Source organism: Coregonus clupeaformis, chromosome 9, assembly GCF_020615455.1.
Source record: "Coregonus clupeaformis isolate EN_2021a chromosome 9, ASM2061545v1, whole genome shotgun sequence".
In the NCBI taxonomy this organism is placed as follows: domain Eukaryota; kingdom Metazoa; phylum Chordata; class Actinopteri; order Salmoniformes; family Salmonidae; genus Coregonus; species Coregonus clupeaformis.
In genome coordinates this window covers 26,681,724-26,695,790 of record NC_059200.1, presented here as the reverse complement: position 1 = coordinate 26,695,790, position 14,067 = coordinate 26,681,724, and the positions used below count along the sequence as shown (strand labels likewise).

The 14,067-nt window shown below is 46.3% G+C and overlaps 1 protein-coding gene across 1 annotated transcript in view; it reads right to left on the bottom strand.

The window, feature by feature from the left end:
• The window catches only part of LOC121573871 (tetratricopeptide repeat protein 28-like), a 35,417-nt gene extending 31,709 nt beyond the window's left edge, over positions 1–3,708 (bottom strand). The window contains 1 exon segment of the mRNA XM_041886236.2: positions 2,860–3,708. Within this exon segment, the coding sequence (XP_041742170.2) occupies positions 2,860–2,886 (27 nt within the window). The 5' untranslated portion in view covers positions 2,887–3,708.
• Between the last annotated feature and the right edge of the window lie 10,359 nt (positions 3,709–14,067).

The window sequence follows — 14,067 nt, the reverse complement described above, 5'->3', positions numbered from 1 at the left end:
TGAGAGGAGGAGAGGAGAGGAAGAGAGGAGATGTCTGGAGCCTCCAGTTCACACAGGTGCCTTTAATCACCTACAGACTTGACTAATGGAGCAAGAGTACAAACACACACACACACACAATCAGATAAGGGGTTCATCAGGGTGGCGAGCCAAGACACTAACGAGCACCAGAGATCAGAGCTCATTTAAATAAAACATCTAAACAGGAACAAGCTCTCTCCATCGTCGCACCCACACACGCACCACATACTTTCATGGCTGGGGCGAGAAACTGTACATTACGAACTCTGTATCGACGCTCAGTTGACATGAAAGAAAAACTATTTTTTATTTCTGCCTGTCTTCAGAGAAAAGAGAAAGGCAGAAAGGAGAATAGAGACGGCAGGAGAGAAAAATAAAGATGAGAATATCACCTCATGGATAGACTACGTTACAGAGAGCTCTCAGTGACTGTACCTCATGGATAGACTACGTTACAGAGAGCTCTCAGTGACTGTACCTCATGGATAGACTACGTTACAGAGAGCTCTCAGTGACTGTACCTCATGGATAGACTACGTTACAGAGAGCTCTCAGTGACTGTACCTCATGGATAGACTACGTTACAGAGAGCTCTCAGTGACTGTACCTCATGGATAGACTACGTTACAGAGAGCTCTCAGTGACTGTACCTCATGGATAGACTACGTTACAGAGAGCTCTCAGTGACTGTACCTCATGGATAGACTACGTTACAGAGAGCTCTCAGTGACTGTACCTCATGGATAGACTACGTTACAGAGAGCTCAGTGACTGTACCTCATGGATAGACTACGTTACAGAGAGCTCAGTGACTGTACCTCATGGATAGACTACGTTACAGAGAGCTCTCAGTGACTGTACCTCATGGATAGACTACGTTACAGAGAGCTCAGTGACTGTACCTCATGGATAGACTACGTTACAGAGAGCTCAGTGACTGTACCTCATGGATAGACTACGTTACAGAGAGCTCTCAGTGACTGACTGACAGTATCTGCTTTGAGGATCTACATGGCTGATTGGCATGAAATGAAACAGCATAGAAAGAGAGAGATAGAGGGACACACACACACACTTGGGGTTAATACATTGACTACTATACTGTCCACACAGAGTTATATCCTCCATCTGCAACATTGGCATGAACTCTGGACCATTGTAAAATTGTTGTAGCTAAAGTATTACTCTGTCATAGGTTAGTGCCCCAATACAGTGGTTATTGTTTTGACACCATTACACACAGGGACTTACACTGCACTCGTGCTGAGGGGGAGAGGGGGTGAGGGAGGGGTGGAGTATGGTTTTAAGAGGCTTAGCTGTATTGTAAGTAAAATTATATCAGGGCACATTGTTAGTCAAAACCCCACTGAGTGGGAAACAAGAAAAGCGAGGTAGGGAGAAAGAAAGAGGGAGAGAAAGAGAATGGGGGAAGAAATATATAATTATTTCGATTTTCACTCCATCCACAACAACGAAAGCTGTCAAACAAACACTACTGAAACTATTTATGAGGAGTCTTTCTACTTTCTATCTCACACATAGACACACACACACACACTTGGATGAGACACACACACACACACTATCATAGAGAGAGTCTCACCGAGACTGTCAACAGTCAACACACAAGATGAATATCTAATGCACCACTGAATATACACAAACACAGACACACACACACACACCGTCTGCTTCTGAAGCTAGGGTAAACATAAATTGTATTTATAACAACCCAAGTTCTGGAGAGATACAAGCTGTGCAGGATTTTGTTTCAGCCCAGCACTAACACAACTGATTCAACTAATCATCAATCAACACTTTGTCAACACTACTCTAGTCCTAGGTCCTGGTGTGTGGGTGTTTTAGTCATATTAACTCTACTAATAAACCCATGCAAGGTACAGGTATGTACACACACACACACACACACACAGGACACACAGATAGGGCTTAAACAGTCATTACTCATTTTCTAATGAGGACAATTCAGGAGTTATTTATCCATCATCACATCACACACCTGGTGGTTTACACAGTACTATACCTCCAGAGAGAGAGATAGGCATTAAGTACATTAGAGACCATTTAAATGATGAACTCTTCTCCTCTCCTATTTTCCTCTCCTCCTTTTGATATATACCAGGGTAAATCATTGTTTACTGAGGATTATACACTGGTCTCTCTCTCGTGTGTGTGCCTCCTATTACCACTTGGTGTGTGTTTGTGTGTGTGTGTGTGTGAGAGAGAGAGAGAGTGTGTAATATTTACTGTTCACTTTTTATTGTTATTTCAATTTTTGAATATGTTTCCCATGCCAATAAAACCCCTTGAATTGAATTGAATTGAATTGAATTGAATTGAGAGAGAGAGAGAGAGAGAGAGAGAGAGAGAGAGAGAGAGAGAGAGAGAGAGAGAGAGAGAGAGAGAGAGAGAGAGAGAGAGAGAGAGAGAGAGAGGAGAGCGCGTGTGTATGTGTGTGTGATCCAAGGCTAGTAGCCTTTATGTGAATCGCCGGTGCTTGACTTGGGAAGGAGCTCACTGGAGCTGAGTACCAGCACTTCAAATGTTCTACTGCTTGAGCACCTGTTCCTCTTATAGAATATTAGCTCAAAAGTATTGTGAAGCTCCTGCAACTAAATGCAAACTGAACCTATTTCAGTCCAAGTCAAGCACTGTGAATCGCCATGTATGGACTGCACTGGACTGGACGCTCAACTTCTGGCAGAACACAAAGACAATATGACACAACCCCCATGCCATGATCCAATGTTTAATTGTGCATTGCAAGTCAACTTGTAGCCAATATGGGCATCCAGAAAGAAACCCTAAGTCCCTTACCTTCTTCCGGGGCTGCCATTTCATCATATTTGTAAACCAGAAAAGTCCAGCATCTAAGTGTCACTCAGCTTGTTGAGGGGAACTGGAAGTCAGTCATCATACCACCCACTGAGCCTCAGGGCTCAGTGCTGCCCCCTAAACCCTCTCTGTCCAGCAGAGGACTGGGCTCACACCGGGGGAGTGACAGCCACCTAGGGGTCTCCGTTAAAGCTGTCGTTAATTCAAACGTTAATCCAGGTCAGTCTATGGGTGATAGAGCGAAAACGTATGCTTCGGCTGAAACAGCCTATAGTTCACCTTGTACATGGGACACTGGACCATCGCAGGGTGGTCTCTGAGTGGATGGATGTAGCATGTAGGTACTACCACAACCCTGTAATAATGCCATAGGCTACGTCTCGAGGTCAATATTCACCTCTCCCTGGCTGCAAAACAACAGAAGGAAGTAAATGCACAAAATAACTCCAGACAACAGCGCGAGGTAGCCTATACAAAGAAAAACTGAGAGAGATAAAGAAGAGAGAGCCGTCACTGAATGAGTAAAAAAAATGAACTGTTAAAAAAATCCATGGAATGTCTTTCCGAATATGGGTAGCTGGAATAAGAGGGCTCAAAAGCCTAACCACTGGGCTGGAGCCTGGAGTAGTGTACGGGAATGAATTTCCCTCCCCGGCGCGCGCTCTCCACTCTTCTACTCCGCTATGTGTGTGCGAGACTGCGTGAGAGAGGCAGATCGCACGCCACAGGATCATAGAGCCGTCGCCACTTAGGCTATCTATCAATGCTCAGGTGCCATTGTCAACCTTTTATTTTCTTCCTCGTTATCTCTTTCATACAATTTATGATATGAGCCAGTTCCCGAATTTTAGCCTCTGCACGGCTTTCTATAACTGTTCCGTCTCCGCCCCTGCCTCAACATGACGACCAAACCGGCTCCGCGCATGCGTCCACGTGCGCATGTTAATTTTGTCTATCCCGCGTTCATGACATGCAGGTTAAAATACCAAAACCAACTACACTGAACAAAAATATAAACGCAACATGTAAAGTGTTGGTCCTATGTTTCATGAACTGAAATAAAAGATACCAGTCATTTTCCATACACACAAAAACCATATTTCTCTCAAATTATGAGCACAAATTTGTTTACATCCATGTTTGTAATAATTTCTCCTTTGCCAAAATAATCCATCCACCTGACAGGTGTGGCAAATCAAGAAGCTAATTGAACAGCATGATCATTACACAGGTGCACCTTGTGCTGGGGACAATAAAAGGCCACTCTAAAATGTGTAGTTTTGTCACACAACACAATGCCACAGATGTCTCAAGTTTTGAGAGAGCGTGCAATCGGCATGCTGACTGCAGGAATGTCCACCAGAGCTGTTCATTTCTCTACCATAACCACCTCCAATGTCATTTTAGAGAATTTGCCAGTACGTCCAACCGGCCTCACAACCGCAGACATGTAACTACACCAGCCCAGGACCTCCACATCCAGCTTCTTTACCTGCAGGATTGTCTGAGACCAGCCACCCGGACAGCTGATGAAACTGTGGGTTTGCACAACTGAAGAATTTCTGCACAAACTGTTAGAAACAGTCTCAGGGAAGCCCATCTGTGTGCTTGTCGTCCTCACCAGGGTCTTGAACTGACTGTAGTTCGGCGTAGTAACCGACTTCAGTGGGCACCTTCGATGGCCACTGGCATGCTGGAGAAGTGTGCTCTTCACGGATGAATCCCGGTTTCAACTGTACCGAGCAAGTTTGCTGATGTCAACATTGTGAACAGAGTGCCCCATGGTGGCGGTGGGGTTATGGAATGGGCAGGCGTAAGCTATGGAGAACAAACACAATTGCATTTTATCGATGGTAATTTGAATGCACAGGGATACTTTGACGAGATCCTGAGGCCCTTTGTTGTGCCATTAATTCGCCGCCATTACCTAATGTTTCAGCATGATAATACATGGCCCCATGTCGCAAGGATCTGTACACAATTCCTGGAAACTGAAATATTTGAGGTAATAAAGCTAGAATACTTCATTATTCTAGGTGCACTGCTGCTCCTAAATAAAAAATTCCAGGTCGCAGTGCAAAATACTTCGGCGCATATGTGAGTAAAATGGTCACACTATAGAGCCCTGATTCATTGACACTGGCTCTTTCTCAATGATCTGAAAAACTCTCTCATTCTCTCTCCAGTTATCCAGAGAGGATGGCAGCCTGTCTCTCACCCCTTGGGGATGACCTGTCATGTCCCATCAGCTGTGAGATCTTCACAGACCCCGTCAACCTCTACTGCAGCCATAGCTTCTGCAGGACCTGCCTGGAGGCCACCTGGAAACAGGGAGGGACCCAGGACTGCCCCGTCTGTAGACAGACGTTTCCCGGGGACCAGCCCCCTGCCAGCCTAGCCCTGCGGAACGCATGTGAGACCCCATGAAGGGAGAAGCAGCGCAGGGACGGCCAGCCGCCCAAAAAGAAGGTAAAAGAGGAAACTACAGAGGACAACTCAAATGGAGAACCCTCACAGGCTCCAACACCCCAAACACACTACAAGGGCCTACACACTGTGTGTGGCCACCACATCCATAACCTAGGCTTGTTCTGCCTGGAGTGTGAGTGTGTATTGTGTGCGGAGTGTATGCCTGAGCATGTACTGTAGGCCACAGTTTCTGCTCCGTGGACAAGGCTGCTACCCAGAGAAGGGAGGAGCTCAGAACACCACTGAAGGCCCTACAGAATAAAATGGCGGGGTGCAGGCCCAGCAAACAAGCTGAGGGAGGAAGAGGAGGAGAAGAGTAAAAGGATGAAGGAAAAATTGGAGGAAATGAGTAAAGTGATGTCATCTCTGTCCAACAGAATCCTTGAGGTGGAAAAGAAGCTGTCGGGTGATGACACTGCATTCCTGCAAAGCTACAAGACCACCAAGATGAGAGCTGAGATTCTACCTACCTTTTGTCTGTAGGAGTGGTGGACCAAGAACTAATTATTTTACATTTTAGCAGACGCTCATATCCAGAGCAACTTACAGTTAGTGAGTGCATACATTTTCATACTGGCCCTCCGTGGGAAATGAACCCACAACCCTGGCATTGCAAGCGCCATGCTCTACCAACTGAGCTACACGGGGCCCCTAATGAGAATGGAAGAGAAGCCGGACAAGATCAGGGTTCAGCTGGACTGGGACAAAGGAGGTGGGTTTCTATGACCTTAATTATATCCCACCCCAGCACCTCCACACCATGCCAAATAAGAGAGTACTTCCATTTTATTAGATTTTGTTTCTCTACTGAAAGAATGTAAAATACCAAACTCAAATTCTGTTTATGTATTTAGCTAATGCTAAGTGTCTTTGAGCCTTTTCATTTGTTCACCTGAACGTTTCTTTCTTTCACAAGGCTGTTAAGCTGCAGCACAGAATACTTCAATTGTTGTTAGAAGAGAATTACTGGAGCCCCATTGGTTACATCGTTCACAATGTTCACCTGAACTTTTCTTTCACAAACAGAACTGTTGCAGAAAAAAACGAGGTCCTACTGGGAAAAATCGCTTTGAACGGTCATCCAACTCGGAATTCCAAGTCGGAAACTCTGGCATCTTTCTTGAGATCCAATTTTCCAACCTGAAGATCATGATTTGACCTAGTTTTTTTCAGAGTTCCCAGTTGTCTTGAAAGCACCATTAGCCCAGAGCTCCCATGTCATGCTTTATTACAAACTGACCCCTAGCCAATAGGCACAAGAGTAGAACAGAGTATTGAATTGGTATTATTGGTTGCTTACTCCAGTTATGTCAGATCTATTAGTGCTTTCAAGACAACTGGGAACTCTGAATAAAACGTGGTCATATCATGACGTCAGTGATCTTCAGGTCGGAAAGTCTGAGTTCTAGAAAAATGTCTGAGTTTCTGACTTGGAATTCTGAGTTGGATGACCGTTCAAAAGATTTTACCAGTCGGAGCTAGTTTTTTTTCAGAGTTCCCAGTTGTCTTGAACGCACTGAAGTCAGAAGTTGGAGATTTCAGAGTTCCCAGTTGTTTTGAACGTGGCATATGCAGAGAGGCTATGCAGACTATCAGTGGTGTAGTAATTTGTAATTGACAACCAGATGATTGAAGCTAGAGATGGGTGATAGAACAGAGGTTAGAGGTCAGGGGTCAGCTCAGTGCTGATTGGATTAAAGGGGTGTTCCAGGGGGAAGGATGTGTGGCTAAGCCCTGGTAATTCCCCTATAAATCTCTGACTGGGGCCATTTATTTATGGGGCAGGTGGTTCTTTACATTGCTTTCACACACACTCACTACACCCAAATGCAGGACCCGGTAAAACTCTGTCAGATTCAATGCTCCAACAAATTGTGGAAACACACACGCAACAGTTGTGAGGGGTGAATCATCAGTTTAACCTTGTCTGTCCTGCAAGGTCATTGGATTTGACCATTCACACCCCTCAAGGTCAGTTTGGTAGAGTCCAGAGGGTGTTGAGGTGGTTTTGGCAATGTATTAGAACAAGCCATCTTCATAATGGGGGAGGAGGGGGGGCCATTAAAAGGGCCAGAGAGAGATAAACAAGCAGCTGTTATTCTTAGAAACACCCAGATTACTTATTGTGTCTCGTCGGATAGTGTGTGCTTGAGTGTGTGTGTGTGTGTGTGTGTGTGTGTGTGTGTGTGTGTGTGTGTGGTCTGCTGTCTGCAGATAGTGGCTCTGTGTCTCAGAGATAGGTGACGCACATTCAATAACAGCTCTCATTATACCCTATGGGCTCCTAGCACCCTGTCAGCCATCACACACGCAATATACTGACACATGCTCTCTCACATTCAATACAAGTAGCTACATGCACACACTACTAACTATAGACTGTATGCACACATGAACACAGCGTAACACATCTATCTCTCCTTCTCTCTCTTCTCTCTCTGTCTCTCTCTCTCCCTCCCTCCAGACACTGTCCAACCCTCACTAATGTGACGCCTGTTTCTCAGGCTGTAGGTTATCTCTTCTCTCACACACATACACACACTCACTGTGTTTATCCAAGGTTAGGGATCTTAAGGGCTGTCCTGACCTGCGTCTGGGCCTGGCTAACTGCCTTGATCCCCAGTCATATTTTCATAATATTATCCTCAGCTCCCATTTCAAACAGCCTGACCGGCCACCCCCTGCGCTGACAGACAGACAGATAGACAGAGGTGTTGAGTTCTCCTCACTCTATCCCACAATCCCTCTATCCCCCCTTCCTCTCCTAGGGCTATCAACCACATGTTCCTTCACTCTATTCTTTTTCAGTGTTATTTAATTTAATGTTTACTCCATTCCTTGTGTTCAAAAGCTCTTTGATCACACACACACACTTTCTCTCTCGTACGGTGTGTGGTGTGTCCTTGGCTAGGCTGGGCTAGCAGTGGGAGCCAGAGAGGCAGGGACCCTGTAGCTAGGGCTGGTAGGAGATTGATGTGAAGACAAAATGCCACGTTAAGGTGAGCATGGGGGGCAAACACCTGTACACACACATACACACACACACACTTGTCTGTGGTGTAGAGAAGCTGTGGTCTGATCGGAGCTGTCAGCGCGTGAAGAGAAGCCCTGGGTGTGATGAACAGAACATGACAGCCCAAAAAGGGAGAGAGATAGAGAGATTGAGAGGGACGTAACAAAATGTTAGCGTGTACTGTAGATGTGGACACAAAATACTTAATGTGCTGGCACTTCATATAACAGTTAGGTTACTGGAGTTCACACTAATATTTACATTTACATCATTTAGCAGACGCTCTTATCCAGAGCGACTTACAAATTGGTGCATTCAACTTATGATAGCCAGTGGGACAACCACTTTTTTATTTATTTATTTTTATGGGGGGGTGGGGGAGGGGGGGGGTAGAAGGATTACTTTTATACTATTCCAGGTATTCCTTAAAGAGGTAGGATTTCAAGTGTCTCCGGAAGGTGGTCAGTGACTCCGCTGTCGTGGGGGAGCTTGTTCCACCATTGGGGTGCCAGAGCAGCGAATAGCTTTGACTGGGCTGAGCGGGAACTGTGCTTCCATAGAGGTAGAGGGGCTAGCAGGCCAGAGGTGGATGAACGTAGTGCCCTCGTTTGGGTGTAGGGACTGATCAGGGCCTGAAGGTAAGGAGGTGCCGTTCCCCTCACAGCTCCGTAGGCAAGCACCATGGTCTTGTAGTAGATGCAAGCCTCAACTGGAAGCCAGTGGAGTGTGCGGAGGAGCGGGGTGACATGAGAGAACTTGGGAAGGTTGAACACCAGACGGGCTGCAGCGTTCTGGATAAGTTGTAGGGGTTTAATGGCATAGGCAGGGAGCCCAGCCAACAGCGAGTTGCAGTAATCTAGACGGGAGATGACAAGTGCCTGGATTAGGACCTGTGCCGCTTTCTGTCACTCCAAGGTTCTTTGCACTCTGGGAGGAGGACACAATGGAGTTGTCAACCGTGATGGCGAGATCATGGAGCGGGCAGTCCTTCCCCGGGAGGAAGAGCAGCTCCGTCTTGCCGAGGTTCAGCTTGAGGTGGTGATCCGACATCCACACTGATATGTCTGCCAGACATGCAGAGATGCGATTCGCCACCTGGTTATCAGAAGGGGGAAAGGAGAAAATGAATTGTGTGTCGTCTGCATAGCAATGATAGGAGAGACCATGTGAGGATATGGCAGAGCCAAGTGACTTGGTGTATAGAGAGAATAGGAGAGGGCCTAGAACTGAGCCCTGGGGGACACCAGTGGTGAGAGCACATGGTGCGGAGACAGATTCTCGCCACGCCACCTGGTAGGAGCGACCTGTCAGGTAGGACGCAATCCAAGAGTGAGCAGCGCCGGAGATGCCCAACTCGGAGAGGGTGGAGAGGAGGATCTGATGGTTCACAGTATCAAAGGCAGCGGATAGGTCTAGAAGGATAAGAGCAGAGGAGAGAGAGTTAGATTTAGCAGTGCGGAGAGCCTCCGTGACACAGAGAAGAGCAGTCTCAGTTGAATGACCAGTCTTGAAACCTGACTGGTTTGGATCAAGAAGGTCATTCTGAGAGAGATAGCAGGAGAGTTGGCTAGAGACGGCACGCTCAAGAGTTTTGGAGAGAAAAGAAAGAAGGGATACTGGTCTGTAGTTGTTGACATCGGAGGGATCGAGTGTAGGTTTTTTTGAGGAGGGGTGCAACTCTCGCTCTCTTGAAGACGGAAGGGACATGGCCAGCGGTCAAGGATGAGTTGATGAGCGAGGTGAGGTAAGGGAGAAGGTCTCCGGAAATGGTCTGGAGAAGAGAGGAGGGGATAGGGTCAAGCGGGCAGGTTGTTGGGCGGCCGGCCGTCACAAGTCGCAAGATTTCATCTGGAGAGAGAGGGGAGAAAGAAGTCAAAGCATAGGGTAGGGCAGTGTGAGCAGGACCAGCGGTGTCATTTGACTTAATAAATGAGGATCGGATGTCGTCAACCTTCTTTTCAAAATGGTTGACGATGTCATCCACAGAGAGGGAGGAGGGAGGGGAGGAGGAGGATTCAGCAGGGAGGAGAAGGTGGCAAAGAGCTTCCTAGGGTTAGAGGCAGAGGCTTGAAATGTAGAGTGGTAGAAAGTGGCTTTAGCAGCGGAAACAGAGGAAGAGAATGTAGAGAGGAGGGAGTGAAAGGATGACAGGTCCGCAGGGAGTCTAGTTTTCCTACATTTCCGTTCGGCTGCCCGGAGCCCTCTTCTGTGAGCTCGCAATGAGTTGTCAAGCCACGGAGCAGGAGGGGAGGACCAAGCCGGCCGGGAGGATAGGGGACATAGAGAGTCAAAAGATGCAGAAAGGGAGGAGAGGAGGGATGAGGAGGCAGAATCAGGAGATCGGAGGGAGAAGGATTTAGCAGAGGGAAGAGATGATAGGATGGAAGAGGAGAGAGTAGTGGGAGAGAGAGAGCAAAGGTTGCGACGGCGCATTACCATCTGAGTAGGGGCAGAGGGAGTAGTGTTGGAGGAGAGCGAGAGAGAAAAGGATACAAAGTAGTGGTCGGAGACTTGGAGGGGAGTTGCAGTGAGATTAGTAGAAGAACAGCATCTAGTAAAGATGAGGTCAAGCGTATTGCCTGCCTTGTGAGTAGGGGGGACGGTGAGAGGGTGAGGACAAAAGAGGAAAGGAGTGGAAAGAAGGAGGCAGAGAGAAATGAGTCAAAGGCAGACGTAGGGAGGTTAAAGTCAACCAGAACTGTGAGGGGTGAGCCATCCTCAGGAAAGGAACTTATCAAGGTGTCAAGCACATTGATGAACTCTCCAAGGGAACCTGGAGGGCGATAAATGACAAGGATGTTAAGCTTGAATGGGCTAGTGACTGTGACAGCATGGATTTCAAATGAGGAGATAGACAGATGGGTCAGGGGAAAAAGAGAGAATGTCCACTTGGGAGAGATGAGGATTCCTGTGCCACCGCCGTGCTGACCAGATGCTCTTGGGGTATGCGAGAACACATGATCAGACGAGGAAAGAGCAGTAGGAGTAGCAGTGTTTTCTGTGGTAATCCATGTTTCCGTCAGCACCAAGAAGTCGAGGGACTGGAGGGTAGCATAGGCTGAGATGAACTCTGCCTTGTTGGCCGCAGAACGGCAGTTCCAGAGGCTGCCGGAGACCTGGAACTCCAGGTGGGTCGTGCGCGCAGGGACCACCAGATTAGAGTGGCAGCAGCCACGCAGTGTGAAGCGTTTGTATGGCCTGTTCGCCGACCGCGAGCAGAACCTCCTCCACCATCATGACAGGGACTACAGTGGCAGGTCAGAAACTGTTATTGTAAATTAAGTGTTCAGAAAGTCACCGTTAATGATGCGTTCAAGAATAACAGAGACAGAGCTCTTTATTAAACCCACGCACACAGCCGCTGCTTCCACATGAGGTGTGTTCACAACCACTAAGAGCGAGGCTGATGTGTAAAGTGGGGTTCAAATGCATTAAACGAAGCATGAAATAAAACAGTGTTTGTCGGAAGAGAAATCCCTAAAGGGACCTGTGATAACACATTTCGCATTACAGATGAGAGGAGAGAAGAGAAGAGAAGAAAGGAGAAAGGAGGAGAGGAGGAGAGGGGGAAGAGGAAAAGTATTATGTTTCCATGGTAATGGGCAAGCAACGGCAGCCCATTAGGCTCGGAGATGGAGAGAGAGAGGAAGGAGAGGGGTGAGAAAGTAAGAAAAGGGGTGAGACACAGAGGGAGAAAGAGGCAGGCGAGTCAGAGAGATCCTTGTTTTATCAAAGTGAGATGTCTGTGTAGTGAATCATGAGAGTGGAATGCTGAGACAGACAGTGTAGAACCAGTGCATGTACAGTATTGTATTCTACAAGTCCACACACACACACACAAAGACATACACACAGATCCTTGGTATGTCTCAAGGCCGTGTGTTAGTACACAGCAAATTGGCCAGTGTTACCTAGTCTTGATTTTTCAGTGTAACATTTCTAGTGTTGATTCAGGTGTTAAATTAACTCTGTAAGCGGTAAATTAACACTCATTGGTGTAAAATAACCCCAGTGTAGGTGTTAATGACCAGTCTTAAACCATAACACACATTTTTCTAAACTAATCCAATCTATTACTTGGACTTATTGCACCCGTTACTGGAATGGTTGTTCCAGTTTAGATGCTTTAGGTCAGGGGTCGGCAACCTAAGGCATGCGTGCCAGCCTTGGCACGCGAGGGTAAATGCCTTGGCACGCCATGGCTTGGCAAGACACCCAAAAAATAAAAATATGTATTTTATTATTATTTCTGCATGGCGTGCTAAGCCTTGGCCTGACATTTACTATCTCACTTGTTTTTGGCAGTTAATGTTTTTTTTAAACTGGATAAAATAATTGAAATTGCATGCATTGGTTTCGAAGTTGCATTGGTATTCACTGCAATGTTGTAGTTCCCAAGGTATGTCAATCCTGATTAGACAATGTGCTTTCATGGATTTGCAGGAGTTTCATATTAGTTCAGCGCAAGACGACCCACCTCTCCCGCCAAATTCAAAACCAAGGCAGCACTGAAGATGAGAGATTCGTTTTCACATGGCTAGCAGCTAGCAAGCCTTCTTTTGTTATTAAAAAAAGTTCAGGGCGCAAAATGTCTTCAGCAAAGAAAAATAAGGCAGATGTCCGCTCATTTATTGCCTCTTGAACAAAGGAATATGGATTTGTTTTACTGAAGGACCGGTCTGTTGCGCTCTCTGTCGTAAAACTGTTGTTTGTCGGACATCAAGTGCAGTGTGTTTACAAATGTAGTTACAGTCAAAAATCTAGCTACAGACGGGAGCTACAAAGTTGGGCAGTGCATTGCTAAACATGGAAAACCATTTACTAATGGGGAATATATCAAGGAGGCTTTCCTCAGTAGTTCGCAGGCTTTATTTGATGGATTGCCTAACAAAGACACAATCATCTCAAAGATAAAAGACATGCCTGTGTCTGCCAGAACTGTTGAAAGGAGCGTTATCGAGATGGTTGAAAATGTAAAGGAGCAGCAAACTTTAGCATTAAAAGATGCACCTGTGTTTAGTGTGGCTCATGATGAGAGTGTGGATGTGAATGACATTCCACGTCTGGCAGTTGTTGCAAGATACTGTGACTCAGAGCAGGTATGTGAGGAGCTGCTTTGTCTAAAAACCCATGCGTGGTACTACTAAAGGGGAAGATGTAGCAAAAGCCTTCACAGATCATTTTGAGGAGAGAGGTGTCGATATTAAAAACATATTTGCTATTACAACTGACGGTGCCCCCGCTATAGTGGGGAAACATAAAGGATTCGCAAAGCTGATTGAAGATAAGATTGGCCACCCCGTGGTTAAATGTCACTGTATCATTCACCAAGAGAATCTGTGTTCCAAGATCAAGCCCGTGGTAATAATGGACAGCGCCTCTGTTTAGCGATCTATGGAATTCTTCCGTTTGTGGGCAATTAGATATTCAATGGACACAATTAGTTGTAATGCACATATGAAAATCATAACTGGCACGCAGATCTTTAGAAATGGTAGGATAAATTGTAAATTGTCTCTCCACACAAAAAAGGTTGCCGACCCCTGCTTTATGTAGTCTCATATATTAGTCTTCCCAACCCGGCAGTCATTCTGAATTCAGGTTGCGGGTGAATGAAAATTCCAAATGTTGGATATCCCCATTCTAGCTGGATACCAATAGGAATTACACATCACTTTGCAAGCCAGCATAATGTGACTTGTTGGCCT